Genomic DNA, 17,710 nt, shown 5'->3' with positions numbered 1-17,710 from the left:
AACTCCTGGTGAACCTCTAACGCCACGGTCGGCAATTACACATTTATTGCCCAAAGTTTATCCTCCCTCATTGGTCAAGACGTTGTAAGTGAATCAGGCTTAGCACTCTCAATATTTCGCAAATTCGGAAAGGGGTAATTTTCGGGAATATTCTAGTGGCACGAAATATTTACATTGTGAGTGATATGTTATGTATTCGTTACCGTGGAGTTCTATATACCCGGCAGAAAGTTTTTGCGACTTTTTTAGGTCGTTGAATTCGTCTAAGTTACCTGCCGAAGATTAACTTGTTTACTTTTCAAATTAGAAACAACTTTAAAAACAATTTTTTTTTCCAGTGAGACACAACCTTAAAGTTTACAAACAGTAACCCTTACCTTCATTGCGTTTTGTATACTAACGTTTTCTCAATGAGTCTCGGATAAGACTGAGTTCGGCACTTAGATGCTGTTTCCAACAGCAAACGCTAACAGTACTTGTTTTGATTTCTTTTTTGTAAGGATGTACATGTAATATGAAGAGGCGGTAGTCTAGAGGTATCCCCAAGAAGTATAAATTCGTTATTGTCTCATAAAAGTTACAGTTGTCTTTTTTGTTGAATTTTTCGTTCGTTTTTTTTCTTTTTTTTTTACAACAGAGCAACTCAGCTTTAAAAACAATCATGATCCCAAGATGACGTCATCATCAGCTATATGCGTTTCTTTTTTCATTTCTTACAAATAATCGCTTCAGACGGAGAAATCAACAACGGAAATCCTAAAGTGAAAGACGCGGGGTGATGTTTTTTTTGCGTCTGCTTTGCGAGAAATTACTTGAGTTAGAACATCTGGATAGTTTTGGGCATATACACACCTGATATGTGAAAACCCGATTAGGCGGGGCTTCAACATCTTGTCTTCAATCATGCAAGCCTCGCAAAACACAAGTCATGGCGAATAGTTGGTCATTACGACCTGACTCTGTAAGTCCACGCATTCTATTGCCTACTCAGTCATCCTATGGGAACACCTATTAGTGAATTCTGTTTCCTTCAAGCGATGTACGAAAGGGACTTTTTTGTCAGATAGAATACGTGTGCAAGTAAAATATTATGTTTCTACTCTCTTACTACGCTATGTATTACGCCGGACTTCTTTAGCTGTAACACGCAAATTGTGGCCTAGCCGCACTCCCAGAGTCACATGGCAGGCGCTCTTCGGAGCACCTCGTCTGCAAGTTTTGGGACATTACTTTTTGTCTGTGTGATCACGTCATCCTCTTGTGCGCGCTACTCCAAGAGAACCAGCTATGGTGGTGGCAGTACGGATAGGCAAACGTCTTCCGATCTTAAACCCATTTTGTTCTCCGATTGGCGACACCAAGAACGCATAACAAGCAGATTTTGAAAAAGAAAATGTAACCAAAGACAGATGAGCAAGTGAAACGTCGTTCTCGTTGTTCCTGTGCATATCAGGTTATTGAAATTTGTTGTGTTTGTCGGTTTTTTATCGTTCCCCATCTCAGGGTTTACAAGATGTGTATTCTATTATTTGATCGCTCGCTGTGATCCTTCATACATCACGCATTGGATCTCGTATTCTGAGTTCGTCATTCGCAAAGATACATTTATTGTTAGTCGTGATTAGCTGTCTCCGTGTTCTGCAGAAATTTCAGCTCAGAAAATCATTTTTTTAAAGTGCACACTTTTTACAGTTTTAAAAAAAATCCATAATTCATAAAGAAAGCGGGCATGTCAACTGTTTTTCACATCAAAGCATGTACTTTGAAGAGTCGGTCGCTGCAATCATCGAATGGAGTTCGGAGAATAGCGACGCTGAAGATACTTGTAGACGAACAAAAACTGTCCGTGCTGTGACACCAAAACTATGTTCCAAAACTTACCCGAGTAACCTGTCTCCTACGTCCAAGGGTAATACCACGTGACATCACAAGTAATCGATACGCTACTCGATTTTCGATAAGGTGGGATAATTACCTGAACACTACGCGGATCGGCTTTGTCTTGGGATCTGGCAAAAATAAAACATAGCAGCCACAGCGGAAAATAGCAGACGACATCTTTGGTCACAAATAAAGTACTCGGAGAGACTATAATATTTGCCGCTTCGGTATTATTCTTTTACAGTGACGACCCGGCGTTATTGAAAGTGGCTCCACCTGCTCCACTTAATCACCATAATTTTTGGCTGTATACTGAGATCAAAATTAATTAATCCTTTCAGTTATTCGCTAAAAGAAAAGCTTGTTTATTAATAAGGGCTATCACTGTTAGTTTAGTCAAGGTGCCCAAAACGCATACGGATCATATGCGTTTAGAGCACCTGGACGAAACTTACAGCGATCGTTTTTTTAAGTTTGATCTATGTTTAGCGACACGCATCTTATGCATCCAGGCATCGTAATTTTCCTGATTACGTCTTGAAGAAATTACTTCCATATGGTGTAGCGCTACAGCTCAGGGGGCTTTTTCAACAGTGGTATGTAACTTAAGTTCGCTGTGACGCGAATATGATTACAAAATCACAAAGACGACCTCCAAACAGCTGCAGGCATTTCTTGGGGCCGGAGAGAGGGTGGGGCTGTTGACCGATGAAGTCTTCGAAGACCTCGCTGATTTTGAAGCGTTGCCAAGTTATTACGCACAGTCTGAGAAAAAAAATGGTTCCACATCATCTACTGCGTTCGAACATTCTCAGCCTTGAACGTTAGAATACCGAGTTCCCTCCAACGCCGAGAACGAGGATGCGAAGAAGCTCCTCTCAACCCTCGCACTCTGGTAATAACACTTGGTATACACTTCCGGGGAATGTGCGCGGTATGGATTTGTTGCACAGACAATTTCTGCTTTGAAAACACAAAATCGTTTAAACCCAGACATAAATGGCTCACCTCATTCTCTGCAATTTCGACCGTCTGCCACCATAGCCAAAGAAGCAAACGAGATTTGACGGCTGTCGCCGCAGAGAGCAGAGGACGCGCAGAAGGCGAACTGGTCACATGACGTATCTACTAAATTTGATCCGACGTTACCTCCGGATAGAGGGGGGTAACGTGAGGAATTACTCCCGAGTAAGCAAGCCGCTCTGAAACGCGTGTTCTGATGTCATCAAGTAAGAAAGCGAAAGTTTTGGAACGCCACAGTACGGAACTTTTACTCCGGAGTCGGATCGAGTAAATTTTGGAACACAGCCCAAGTCAACGGTAATGCATTCATGACTCTAAGAATTTCCAGCCAACCTGCAGATATAATGTCCGAGTATCATAGCAATTTACCTCAAGGACGGAATGTTTTATTTAAATCTGAACAGATATTTTAAAACGGAATGAGAGTAAGACGTGCATGGTCTTCACCATGTATTCATCATCCGTTGCGACACTAGATCCGGGAACAATTGCCATGTTAAATTGGCTAATTAAATAATTTCTGGGGATAAACTTTTTATCTCCCTGTTTCAGGGGTCATGCCGAAGTGGCAGAAATGACGCGAATCACGAATACATGCCAGAGAAATTTAAATAAGTTGCGAAAATATCATTCTTTTAAGACGATAGTTAATGAACGTTCACGTTTCTGGCCCGATTCGAAATATTCGCGCAAAAGGAGAGCCGGAAGCTGTGCCCACAATCAGGCTTATACCAATGACGTAGTCGTTTCGGTCACGTCGTCACTTCTGTCGTCGGTGAACCTGAAACGACATATTTGAGAGATAGTAATGACACGATGAAAACAACTAGGTCACGCAGTCATGCGTCATTAGGGAGTTTTAGTAGACCGTTTCCGCAACCCACTAAGCACCCGCAGAGTGCTCCGTAATTAGCCACAAGACCTTGAACTATGCATACAAGGTTGGCGGCGCGCATGCGCAGCTGCGGCGTTTTCTTTACAAATATCGTAGTGGTGAAGAAAGACGATCTACTACAACTAACTTTGATCGGCAGGGCTTGTGGTGCTCTCTTCGCGGGAAATTTTAAAACGCGCTGGGAACGTGAAAGTTGATCAATATAATATTTGAAACAAACAAATACATTTCCGCAAATTATTTCTGTTAACCCAACCTTTAACAAATATTATTGTCGATGCTGCTCTTGTAATATAACCCCTAAAACTAATAAATAATAAATCAACAAGTGTTATTTCCTTTGCCAGCATACCAGCAATTAGCCCCAATCTTATATTCACCGAGGCCGATAAGCATACAGTGAAGGCGGAACGCGTCTAGGTCTCAAAGCCCCTTATAAATATATATGGTCAAATTAAAAGCATACGCCTTGTGTATACCATACTACATACAGGGTGTCTACTTTATATTGTTACGGGTGGTGACAAATAAACAAGAAATAAAGAGTAATAAGTAAACGTTTAATGTGGCGAACTTGTGCCCAAAATAAAAAGGAAACAGAAGATAACAACAGAGCGTCGCGGGCGTCGAAGTCGGCGTAGCAGTCGAGTCGAACGCTGGGGCGAAAACTGAGATGCACCAATCACAGACTCCGCGAACATCACAACGAAGTTTCCAAGGCCTCTCCAGATTCTTATCATCCCATAGTCATTCATGCCCGTTCGTGTTTGAGTTGTCATCCCCTCTTTGATGGCACAAAAATCCTCGGGGGGCATGACAGCAGATTCGGCCGGGAAATCATAGAATCATTCGCCATGACCACAGCAAAAAACAACGTGTCAAACCCTTCCCTCCTGCTGACGAAAACTGAGGTTGAATTTTTAAAATCCGAGATAACCCTACCACCCTGACTTGCACTTCGCGTGTTTTATCTTTCCTTCTCTCCCCTTCTCTCCCCTACTCCTACTGGGTATAGTCGGCTGCTCGCTGTTGAAAATTTACTCGTCTGTTGGTAGTTGAAAGATGTAGTTGTGTTGTCCCTGTTTTAATTGTTTATTCTTTCTTCATCCTTGGTGAAAACTGACTCCGCTCGCCTTGCGGAATCCCTTATGTACCCTCGTGGGTTTCTGGATCGTTCGGCGTAGAAGGTTCGGCGCGTAGAACGTTCTAACCTCGAATCAGCAAGACGGTTCTCGAATTCACCAGAACATCAAATTACACTGTCAGCGAAAACGTGTAGCCGCGGCCATGAATCGAACCCTGGCCTTCTGCGTGGAAGGCAAGCGCGATAACCGTTAGGCCACGCGCGCGCTGCCTACTGGGCCAGCAGCGCGCGCGGCAATATCGAACAGACTCTTTGTGGTTCTTTTTACAAATCTGTGAAAGGTGCACAAATGCGTTCTCCGCATTTGAGTTAGACGTCTAGGTAAACAAAATATAGCAGGCAAATGGTCACGAGAAGTCGAATAATTAACCAGGAAAAATGGAAGGTATGGCCGGTAGGTTCCCAGTTAACTTTGGGAGGGGGTGCACGGGGTCCAACTGTTTGCCAGTGGATTGAATCAAGCGAAATGGGGCGACGGGAGTCGTCATCATCGGCACCGTCGTCTTCCTCAAGAGGAGTCTCAGCAGGTGTTGGGTGGTTTTCGGGCCACCTTAGGATGCGGTCTGCCGCGATGGCTTAAGTCTTTTACTCCTCAGTGGACTCGGTAGGGGGAGTGACTAGAATGTCTGCAGCCCGAAGGGCCTGGAGCAAGGTATCCGGAGGGGCCACTACATTTTATACTTCTTAATAGGTGGGAACAGCGCAGGAAAAACCGACGGAGGACGAGTAGAAGAAGTGCACAGACACAGCGCTGTCTGTGCATTTTATACAACGGCAACTACCTGTTGTCCATTCATGTTTACAGCTACAGGCTCTGGTTGATCTAAAACAATGTCCAAGCGGGTTGAAACTTCGTCGACCAAAAAAGAAATTTGTGGGGAGACTGCCTCATTTGGCACACTCCCGGCACGTGGGGTTGCGTGCGGACGGGGACAGGGGAAGCCGGTCTAGAAGGTCTCTTAGCGGTGACGCGGCGCGTCGCACAGGGGATGCGAAAAGCCTACTCGGCGGCGTCGGTATTTTTGGATGCCTTGAGGGGGGGAAAGGGGGGGGGGTTCCTGGCTCGTGCTCTCCTGGTGGTCTAGGAGTCTGCTCTGGCGGTCGGCAGCTGCAGTGGCGGCCGGTGGAGGCTTCCAAAAGGTAGGAGGCCGACGGGTCGGCGCAGCCCTGCAAGGCGTTCGGCCAGCCTGAGAGTTCAACCTGGTAGAGGGGACGGACCCTATCAAAGATCCGGAGTTTGACTGCTGGACGGAGGGGGGGGGGGGGGAGGGAGGAGACGCTGTCCCACACGGCAAGAACGTTTTCAAGGAGTTGTATCTCCATGACATCACAGGTTCCGAAGAACCTTGACTGGCGTCTAGCACGGTCCACGAAGACCAGGTCATTTCTGAAGTCCCTTCTCGGGGGGGGGGGGGGGGGGGGGAGATCACTTGTTCTAAAAAGCCGCTGGCCACGGGCTCCGGTGGCGACTCTCTGGGGTCGTACATAACGTGGATTGTGAACCCTCTCTCGGTCCGGGCTGGTGTCCCACTCACTCTCAGAGGGATCGTCGGTGTTATCCTCTGGGATGCGGGCCCGGTAGCGGTTAGGGGGGTCCTGGTCCCTGGCGAACCCTCGGAGGAGGAAGTCGTCCTCGTCGTCGCCCGTCGCGTTGGGGATGGGCGGGTCCATCTGGGGGAAGTGGGTCCTCCTTGGCGGGTTGATCTCGGGAAACGCAGCTCGAAGAGCCGAGGTGAGCGCGCCGACCAACCCGGCTGTTGTTGGTAAGAGGTGTGCAGACGTCGGGGGGGGGGGGGGGGGGGGCATGCTATTATTAGGCAGGGCAGGAAGGTTGCGAAAGATTGCTGACCAGAACGGCCAGCCGGCGTAGTTGCCGCAGGAGGGCTTCCATTGTCAGGTGTACCAATTCGATCAGCAGGTGGGGCAGAATGGGACCGGAGCGATCGGGAGTTCCGTTTCGGCAGCATCGGAATCTTACGCAGGTAAAAGCTTAGGTCTCGACACCAGCGGAAACCCTGATGAAGTGGCGTGGGTCCGCCTAACGCTGAAAGATCCCGACTGCCGACGTCCACCGACGTCAAGCTGGAGATACCAACGTTTACTAGGAAGGCGCTCACACGCTGTAGTAAGTGCTGGGAATGGACAGAGCAGACGCACCGGTATATCAGGCCAGTCCCCTTGGCAGGTAGTCAGTTTTTATACTTCTTTATAACCCAGATGGCAGTTTTCTTTGAATGTCTTTGAACAACTGGTTACATATCTAAACCTTGGTAGCTTTTCTCACCTCCTTCTCTTTTAAAACTCTAGTTTTCATGTAGACGCCCCAATTATATGCTCGTGACCTTACATTTCGACTGTGAGTTTAAAGGAAATGTCCCCAGTAGCGCAATTCCTCGACCCAGGCTTGGGACATATCGGCGCAAGCCAGAGCCAACTTGGCTTATGCATGGCCAAAGTTTGCGCCAAACCGGTCTAGTATAAGTCGTGAGTCAAACCAAAGAAGTAAAAAAGGAATGGGCCAGATGAATAAGTGACCTGGTTGGCACCTCATTATTTCACACTTCGGTTTAAAGAAAAAAATCAATAATTTAGAGTCGTCTATTTGTTGTTTGCAACGCAGTCTGCTCTCCCTTTTTTTCTTTCTCATAAATCACAAAGAATGCTCCCATATCTAACTTTTCAGCGATGGCGGAAGGAATTTCTTCTGGCTTGTAATATGCGGGGGCAGTTTAGACGCATTGTTATAGAGAAAGGATTCTCCAAGTTGCACAAAGGTCCCCGACATTTATGACGTTTCCCTTTTATTTTTCTAAAGAGTGATAAAAAACACTAGAAGGCTGGGGGGCCCCTCTGCGACTCCTTCTCTTCAACGCCGTTTTGGAAAGAACGCGGAGAAAAAGCGCGAGGGGACGCTGACACGTCAAATGTAAGGGGCGTTCCTGTACAGCAAGCGCAAACTAATTAAGAAAAGAAAATCGTTGCGCAAAATGTTATTTGGTTTCGCTTGCAGTGCCATTGTCTTCGTCAAACCTCGCTTCTCAAGTGCGGTTGAAATATTTTACATTTGTTTTGAATTTCTATTTTTTGTTTAAAATATTTTGCATTTAATTTTTTCCCCCTCGACTAACAGCATGGGGCCCCCGAGGGGCCGGGTCCCCGGGCTGCCGCCCTCTTAGTTCGTAACTTAATCCGACCTTGCGTACGCCCCATTAAACTGGCTATAGAAATTATCGCCCCGAGCAAGCGCATTAATGAGTCTTTTCCACTTCCCTTCCTCTGTAGTGCGCAGTAGAAGAACACGGGTTTATAGCCTAAGCGACATAAAACACCGATGAGCCGGTTAAAGAATGTCGAATGGTCGCGAGTCTATAACTGGAGAGATGTACAAATGAATTTATAGCTCGCTAAATCACAGTGAAATGTCGAACGCCTATAGCTTTGGTGGCATAAACACCATTGAGTCGGCTTAAGGAAATTCACAAACTAGCGTGTCTACAGATTTATTGACATACATTACTTCATAGCGGACGACGAAACATTGCATACTCGCGAATCTGTAACATCAAATACATACATTTTCTATCACTCGCTAAAGAAAAGTGGATACTCGTGAGTCCATAGCTTCGTAGACATATTTTTTCTAAAATCAGCTGAAGAAGTTCGAATTGTCCAGATTCTATGGTTTTGAGGGCATATATTAGTCTTTAGGTGGCTAGTGTGTCTTGTGGTTTCTTATGGCTGACGTTAGAGTTCCAAATTGTGTAATAATATTTTTTTTTTAAACTTCCATAGAACATTTTTGTATGGTCTATCAAGACATACACCACTCAGATAAAAAACAGCGGCTTTTCATGTAAGTCCGCATGTATACCGACATTCCGTTCGGAACGCATGTATACATATTACATTTCAAAATGTGCTACCACGTAACATGTATTTTTGGATTGAAATGGTGATCTCGCTCATGAATAAATTCACAATTAATATATTTTATCAATATTAATATGATACTCGCAATGAATCAACATATCAGTATATCGAAAATCTGAAAACCTCAAAGGTTAAGATGCAAGTAGGGTTGAATAACATGCTCTAGCTGTCATACGAAACAACACCTTTAAATCACCCACATACAAAAAAACGTTCCCCCCCCCCCAAAAAAACAAAAACAAAAAAACAAGAACATAAGTTTATACTGTTTTTTTTAATTACGATATAGCAGAATATATTATATCCAGGTATGGGGAGAGAAGGCTCATTGCAACCTGTATACTGTAGCGAAAATGGCAAATACAGGTGTGCAGAAGGTTAGCAATTTATAAATGAAGGTACGGATAGAAAATATCACTTCAAATATACTTCGAGTGCCTGAGCCTTTAGTTAAACGTAATATTCCTGCAAGACTTTCCACATAAACAGTTTAATGAGATGGATGATATAATAATTTTGTTTGAACAAATAGTTACAGTACTCCAATTTGTTCAGACATATTGCTTCGTTGTACGGGTCAAACTATGCGGAGAAACCTTCATAAAAGACAATACGTTTTAAGAATCAAGCGGAAAGGATCCTTCTTGAGGCAATGCTACGTTTTGTCTTGAGAATAATTTTCTACTGTGTGTTTTGAAAAGGCAGGAAGGTGAACCTACGCCTGCGGCATAAACATGCACATTTGGAGAATACATAGCTGAGATGAAGACCGAGAAATTAAATTTTCCTTCACAAAAAAGACCTCTGACTCGCGAAATATTTTTTATTGTTAAACAGTTTTGTCGTTGAAATGACCAGGGAAGCGCCGCACAGCGTGTGGTCAAAATATTTTGTGGAAGCAAGATATATATTTAAAATCGCCCAGAATTGGCAGAGTTTTGTGCAACACCGAAATCGCACTGAACTTGCGCACTTATCTGCATCCGTTTTTTCTCATAAGACTGAGCCTAGTGTTATAATTAAAGGCATTTTAATCATTGATACAGCCCCACCAGATACGTACTAGTCACCTGCAAGCATCTGTGCTAAAACAATATTCACGCTTTCTTCTTTACTTGTTTATAAAGGACGTTGTTGTCATGAATTCGTGAATGTTCTCGCCTTGTTCTGCATAGGTATGTACACCAATTTTTCTCTATATTCGTTTTGAAAGTTAGCATGGAACCTTCATAGTGCCACGATTTATTCACAGGCGTAAAGCCTGGGTTTGATCGTGCAACAACCGAAGCCTACAGGCGAGGACTAACGCCAGCAGATAGGCATGCGAGTTCGCTCCTTACATTTCAAGGGGACCGTTTTCTTTTCTTTCCTTTTTTTTTTTCGGGGGGGGGGGGGGGGGCTGGCTTCTTAATGTGAATAGGTGGGCAACGGCAGACACCGAGAACCTGTACGGATACTGCGGGTCCTCGGTTTTCGACAAGTTACATCACTGTACACGTAACTTGAAATATTGAAAGGGCCAAAACTTCAGTATTTGCCATTTTTCAACAAAAGCTAACACACGGAGGTAAAATTCATTTTTAGATCTTTATTATAAACGGGGGCAGGGACGTACTCCTACAGGTATTTGGTCCAGGTTAAAAAATCGTTGCATCGTAGCCTTAACGTTCGGCTAACAAAACGCGTTGCCAAAACATTTCCAGACAACGGCACACTTTTATCAGTAAGACGGCGTCTATATAATTCTGTCTAACCAGCGAACGCCTGTAGCAGTGTTGTCAATTATTAGCCCAATGAGAAAGTTTTGTACAAATCCCTTCAAGTTTATAAGTGGAATACAAGTTTGACACGCGAGCTGATTGCATTATTGCTTGCTCGAGAAATGATTTTAATAATAAGTTAAGTTCATATATGATACTGCGCAGTTACGCTTGGTGACACAGAGCCTATGCTCTAACAAATTTTATTTAGCAGTTGCTTAGTCGTTCAAAGTTTATGGGCTTTTATTGCACGGGGGAGAATTCGAATGATTTGCATTATGCCTGTTTGCTTTGTGCTGTATAAATGTTTCAAACGATAAACGTCAATATCTGTTGCGCTATCATTACCAGTTGAATTACTTTGTTTTCGGCGCAAGAACTGCAACAAAGGGTGGGATGGTTTTATGCCTCTTAAAGTGTTGAAAACAGCTCTCCTTGATACACTCTAAAACCTCCATGCTACTGAGGGACGTGCAACCTGGCAATGCCCACACGACATGCAGCCAACTTTACATTGCGTTATGCTCTGATGCGCCTTATGTACCATTTGTTTCAACCATAACACCTGATAAGGGTTTTTTTGCTGCCGATTAATGTCTTGGCTCAAAGGCTGTGAGTGAATGAAATGCGACTTTTAGAGAAATATTAGTCTTGCATTAGAGTTACTGTTTTGTTTTTTAAACACTAATACTGAAGGAATGGGATTAATTTTTGTCGTTAGGCTGCAACCTTCACATTTAGGTCAATCGTATATTTTTGAAGGAACGTGAAAGTATAAAGATAGACACACGACTATCGCGTTTAACCGAGACGTGAAGACACGTCCGTGTGTTGAATAAAAAAGGATTTTCGTTGCGAGCCGCAAGCACTGATTTCTACTATTCGCACTTTGTCGCGTAAGGTGAAACCTGGTGGTGCCAGTGCGCAAATAGCCCCCAATCACTTCCGGATCTGAACTAGATGGTGGGTGTAGCAGTACATCAAATATACACGCTATCTTTTCGGAATGGTAGCTTATAGCACAAAAAAATTACGAGTAAAAAATTTGCAAATGTGCTTGACTCGGATGAGTTTCCTGGGCTACCCAATAGATGGAGCCACTGAACTTGTTGCCAAACTTAAAATGGCGAATAGGGGCCTGGATGGCGGATAGCTGCTTACCGAGCCAGGCGCAATTGAAGCCACCTGAACTTTGATGCTCGTGCCGGAAGTCGAGCGTCCGCTGGGCTTCCCAGATCATCGAGTCGAATGTTTGAGCCATGAGTTCTTGTGTTTTAGAGTGGGTTTTATTAAACCCGTTTTCATTAAAGACCGAAAATAAGTCATTTAAACGTGGAACATATATATACACTTGATGAACTAGAATTTAAAAATTTTGACATCGAATGGCTTCCCCGGATACTTCTCGAACCTGCATGCGCTCTTACTGCGCAATATACCGGCTCTCTTGAGATGACATGAAGGAATCCAGCACCCTGGACGCTGTTCGAACAGGCACTTGGAAGAGCGGCATGCCACTTTCGGGACATGCCACTCACTTCCGAAGGCTTTATACCTGCTTGCTTATTGCGGCATCGAGCCCTCCAGTGGACAACAGTGGTCGTGAGTCGACAAAAGAAAAAAAAAACGGCTCTAGTAAAAAACAAATTTCCCATTAGACAAAGGGCATAAAATGAATGCCGGGATGGTCTTTGTCAAAGGGCGTATTTAAGAAAATATTACCTTCTACATAATCGGGGTAAAACTACTGCAGGTAATAACGTATCAATTATTAAATCTAAAGGTTAGCTTAATTGCAAACTACCTTGACATCATCGAGAGCCACTACATCATTTTGCTTGCGAAAACTACGAGAGACGTTATGCACATCGTTCTGAGGTTTTCTAACATCGTCTGAAACATCGTCTAAGTAGTTATGTTCTTCAGACCATTGTTACAATGATAATTCAAATCAAACTTTTCCCACAAAATAAAATCAGCGAAGTACTTTTTATGTTATTTTTGTCGACCTATTTTCTATGTGTTTTTGTTATATGCTGACACCAAAGAATCATCAAGCAAGATGGATTTATATTAGACCGAGCACTAGAAAAAGCGGTGCTCTTCTGAGCAAAGCTGTGCTTTAAGTGTCTTTTGTAGCTTCCAACTTGTTCGGCAGTTGCTTTAACGTTCTAATACAAACAAATCGGAAGGCGCAAAAAACGCAAGTGAAGCTTTTCGGCTCAGAAAATCTAGCTCATTTTGTTTTAGTGTGGCAGGATTTACACCAATTAGAATTTGTTAATTGTTCTGTGGTTTAACTTAGTATATTTTCTTCCGCATTGTTACCAGTGATCGGAGGGACTGATAAATTGATCTGCCATGCTCAAGCATATACGTATATGTACAAATTCAGTGTTTCTAGCTTCAGTGATCTACATCAAATAAATCGGTTTTTCTTTATTCGTGGTTTCTTAAAGTTTAACCAACAGAGTGTCATTTGTGTTGTTCTTTGTTTAGTTATTATTTCACGTTTACTAGACAACTAATAAGTTATCGATATCGGTTTGAAAGCTAGACATTTTAGGTTCAAGAAGAAAGTTTCTTGAATTTCAAAAACAATGAAGGCAATAAATAATTAATTGAATTGAAATGAATTGAATCTCCACATTTTATTTTCAGGTTAGGCTATTTTTTTCTAACAGTGGAGCAATTTTCTATCTGCTGATTCTAAATAGTGTTGTAACCATTACCGAAACGCAAATGAGTAATATACTCCAGGCTAAAAGGTTAGAAACTTAGTTATTTGATTACTAGACCCCAATAACATTTGGATAGAACAGCAAAAAGGAACTGTAGCTTTAATACTGCTTTAGGACACTCATTTATTTTAGCTTTGTTTTTGAATATGATTGAACTTTTTTTTGTGCAATGTTGTAAAGAAACGAATCAAGGAAGTACACGTGGCAGAGTACGTCGTATAAACTGTAGTTCTCCCGGAAAGAATCAAATAAACTGAAATGGACGAGGGACAGATACCCACAGTTCTTTCAAAGAGTAACAACACATTGATGTGATGGCCATCACATTACGAAAACCTATAGGGTCACAAAGAAATTAAAGGCAGGCAAAAATACTGGAAAAACATACCAAAAAAGATGAAGAAAACTGAATTTATCTCCCCGTAAAAAAAAAGAAAGAGAAACAAATTTAAGAAGATTTTTCCATAATAACTCTGGTGCTAGGAATTTTAACTATTTTATCAATAATGAAAACAAAGGTTCTGAGACATTCCTGATCGTAAATACTTCAATTTGTTCTCGCCCATACTTGTCCTTGTGTGAGCCAAGCACTGTGTTGCTTTCATAACTAGAGATGCTATCATAGCAGGTGCGTGCGTGCACAACCATTCGATGGTAATCTCTCATCAGCAATCGTCCAACGTCTGCATGGCCGACTGCTCCAAGCACGGTACCCAGCAGGCCTCCGTACTACCCTTAAGCGTCACATCACAGCCCCCGAACGCCCTTCATCTAACAACAAATGACACGGACTCACACGCCCAGCCTGCATTCCATACGTGCATAACACCGCCCATCCCCTGAAGAGTCTAGCTGGACTGTTCGAAACGAAGATGGTCTTCCCATGAAGGATGAAATTAAAACCAATGTTCCAGAGGGTGAATAACAAACGTCGTCACCAGAATGCACCATCAAGTATTCCAACAAATATGTTAAATGCCAACAAAAGCCAATTTTTTTTATTCCGCTGTGTTGCGACACCATATACATCGGCCAGACGGGACGTTACTTGAACGTTCGCCTTAGGGAGCACTTTCTAAACGTCAAGCAGGCGTCATCTGACACTTACCATCCAATTGTTGTTCATGGCCCCACCTTCCTTGATTTCACCCCTAGCTATGAAAACACTACAGTACTTTGCTCACACAAGGACAAGTATGGGCAAGAAGTGATTGAGGCATTTGAAATCAAGTATGCCACGCACAATGTTTCAGAACCTTCGTAGTCGTTACCAACAAAAGAGCTGGAATTCCAAGTGCCCGTGTTATCATAGAAAAGGCCTCCTTCAATTCTCGTCTGTTTAATATTATTTTTTTAGGGAGATAAATTCAACTTTATTTATCGTCTTCTAGTATATATTTCTAGTGTTTTCGTCGTCCTTGTATTCCTCTGTGACCAATGAGGTTTTCCTAATGCGATGGGCATGATATCAATGTGTCTTTGCTCGTTGAAAGAATTGTGGGTGTCTGTAACCTCGTCCATTTGAGTGTATTTTTATTCTTTCTGTGTGAACTAAAATCAAGGAAAATTGGGCTTTGGTCAAATTGAAAATTCGTCTGATCAACGCCAGTTTTGACGCCCTACATAACGGCGCCATTTAGCGAGCGTGCTAGCTAAACTACACGTGGCAACCAGAAATGAGTTGGTGTATCGCTGTATTACCCTTCCCGAGGAATTTAATGCGTGTGCTAGTATGGTCCACTTATTTATATATTTTATAATGCGCGCTTTACAGAAGTGTATTCTCTTGCTTTCGGTTACCGGAGACAGTGGCCTTGGGGTTTTCTCGTTGCTAGTCCATGCTACTCATACATTAGCGCTGTTTTATTTATGTATTATTTTTACTAGAAGCCTAAAAATATCAAATTGCTTGAGTTCTGATCAGAAATTAAAATGCCATGCATTCAGAATCAGTTTGCGAGCTGAAGGAGGGCCGGTGACTACTTCCGCGTCTCACGCTATCGTACAACAAAGCGGTGCTCTTGTGTAGGGGCCTCGTGCCTACACATCGCAAGCCTGGACACTTCTTTTGATAATGGATTCTAATCGATAAACGACACAATCAACACTGTCAACAGGCTTCAGGAAGGTACGGGGTAGCCACCATTTATGTGGTTGGGTAAAGTAAAATTTATTTTAAAAAAGAAAACTGATCGATTGATCGAATATTGATATATTAACGATTGTTTCTGTGGAACCCAGGGATTTAGGTACCCTTAATAAGAAATAACAAAAAAGTTTGAACAGCTCTAAAACATAATGCCTGATAGCGATAAAGTGCTGGCAAATTTTCGAGTGGCCGCAATAATTTAATATCTCAGGAAAGCAGGAGGATATCTAAGCTGGTAAGCAAAACTCCTGTATGTGTAGGGTAAAAGATGAGGAAATGAGGGAGGATTACAGATGGCACTGAATCCGTTCAGGCCGCAGTGGAGCACAAGTCGTGACGGGGATATATTGCTAACAAAACCCTTTGTTATGCAACCCTTGTTCGTGAAAATTCATTTTGCCCTTGTGGTAATTGTTTCTGTTTACGCCCTATTCCTTGTGTCCCAAAAATACATTAATTTTATGATGAGTCATACGTATATATGTTTTCCGAATTCACTTGGTGTTAGTTATCAAAAGGGTGGACGTTTTGTGTCTTTCGTTTTTTTTCAGCGACTTTCATTCCTTTTTGATAATCTAGGCTTGAAGTATGGTTTAAAACCCGCTGATTAAGCCAAAGTTTTTCTTTGGATGTGACAGAAAGGCTACAAATCTTAGGTTGTGGACATATGGTATGCCTCCACTTGGATCTATGTAATTTCGCTTGATTCTCCTCACTGCTCCTGGCTGGGCAGTTTCTCAGATGCAATTTCCATTTGATTACTATTCTGGTGATTACTTTCTCATCCTACGAATATACAACACACGCTTTCCTAACGCCCAAAACTTCGATGTCAAAAATACTTTCGTAGCCCATGATGCTAATAAAGAGAGACAGTATGATAAATTAGTAAGGTTTACTGGTTAATAAAATACTTTCAAAATGATCAAATGACTAGTGCAACTGTGTCGTTATAAAAGTAAACAATCAATTAAAACGCTACCCAATCCTGGTTTGAAAATAGATTACATAACTTATTTTAACAACACTGATTTATTCTAAGAATCGAGCTTATATTCCGCCTGAATGTTTGATAAAGTTCAAGATCGGCATCTGCTACTTGCCCGACGAAAATGCTCACTTACCCAATAGTATGCTGGAGACAGTCAAAACTGCTAAGTCCCGCCAAATCATTTTTTCCGACTGTTGGGAGACAGCATTCGCCCTCCCTTCATTAAAGTCGCTCCAGACATAAGCAGGCAGATGTACTCTGGAATCTGCTTTGTTACCAGTTCCCCAGTGTTATGTGCAATTCGTAAAAAAAATTACAAGGTTTTTGTTGTTGCTGTTGTTTTTTACTGTAAAAATAAACGACAGATTCTCGAATGCTGAGCCCCCAACCAATTGAATCACTAGCAATATGAAACTGATGCCAAAGTTTAAGAATTAGCCCGAATCTTATTTAGAATGTTATGTGATTTTCTGAAAATTTTACAAAAAAAACGGGACCCGTTCTATTTTTTTTTTTTTGCAAGTTGCGCCATTTAGTTTTATATATTGGAGGCCTACGTCGGCTGCCATTTTGACAATTAATGTACAAGAAAATGACTTACAGCTTTTTAATATGGTAATGATCAATCGTGAAAGTTTGGAATTTAAATCGGACAATTAGCGCTTTATTTTGCGGAGAATCAAAGTTCGATGATGCGTACATTGTTTTTGGGGGAAACATTTTTTTTTTTTTAAAGTGGAAACGGAAGCACGCAAACTATGCAGACGGCAGAATCTATATGAACTTTCTTTAGCTGTAAGAGGAAAAAAAGCCTCAATCTTTATCTATTATTCTCAACCAAAACACAAAATCTACAATCCGCTACGTGTAATAGTGCCGGAAGATTAAATCTGGCAAACATCGCAGGCGGTAATTTAACAAACAAAATTGAACGTATTATACTGACAATTCCTTTCGGGCAAAAAAGCCTTGAAGAGAAGTAGACTTTCTTCAACGATGTTCGGACCAAAGCTTTGTTGCCTGTACACTTTGACATTAATATTCTTTACTGCTCCATTCCGCACTCGGTGCTTTTAGCATGTGTTAAACATTGTATTGACGGCTAGGGATACGTAGCTTTTCAAGGTTAGTGCTGACTAACCATAAGCCATTTCTTAGAGCTTTTAACCTTTTACATAAAATTGACGTTTTTTTCA

At 42.4% G+C, this 17,710-nt stretch overlaps 1 protein-coding gene across 1 annotated transcript in view; it reads right to left on the bottom strand.

Moving 5' to 3' along the window:
* Nucleotides 1-16,696, bottom strand: part of LOC115329799 (chymotrypsinogen B-like) — a 48,534-nt gene extending 31,838 nt beyond the window's left edge. The window contains exon 1 of the mRNA XM_040212046.1: nt 16,648-16,696. Coding sequence (XP_040067980.1) covers nt 16,648-16,696 — 49 coding nt within the window. The remainder of the gene's footprint in view (nt 1-16,647) is intronic.
* Nucleotides 16,697-17,710: the final 1,014 nt, after the last annotated feature.

Source organism: Ixodes scapularis, unplaced genomic scaffold (genome assembly GCF_016920785.2).
Source record: "Ixodes scapularis isolate PalLabHiFi unplaced genomic scaffold, ASM1692078v2 PGA_scaffold1__304_contigs__length_218370807, whole genome shotgun sequence".
In the NCBI taxonomy this organism is placed as follows: domain Eukaryota; kingdom Metazoa; phylum Arthropoda; class Arachnida; order Ixodida; family Ixodidae; genus Ixodes; species Ixodes scapularis.
This window is presented reverse-complemented; position numbering and strand designations above follow the sequence as displayed.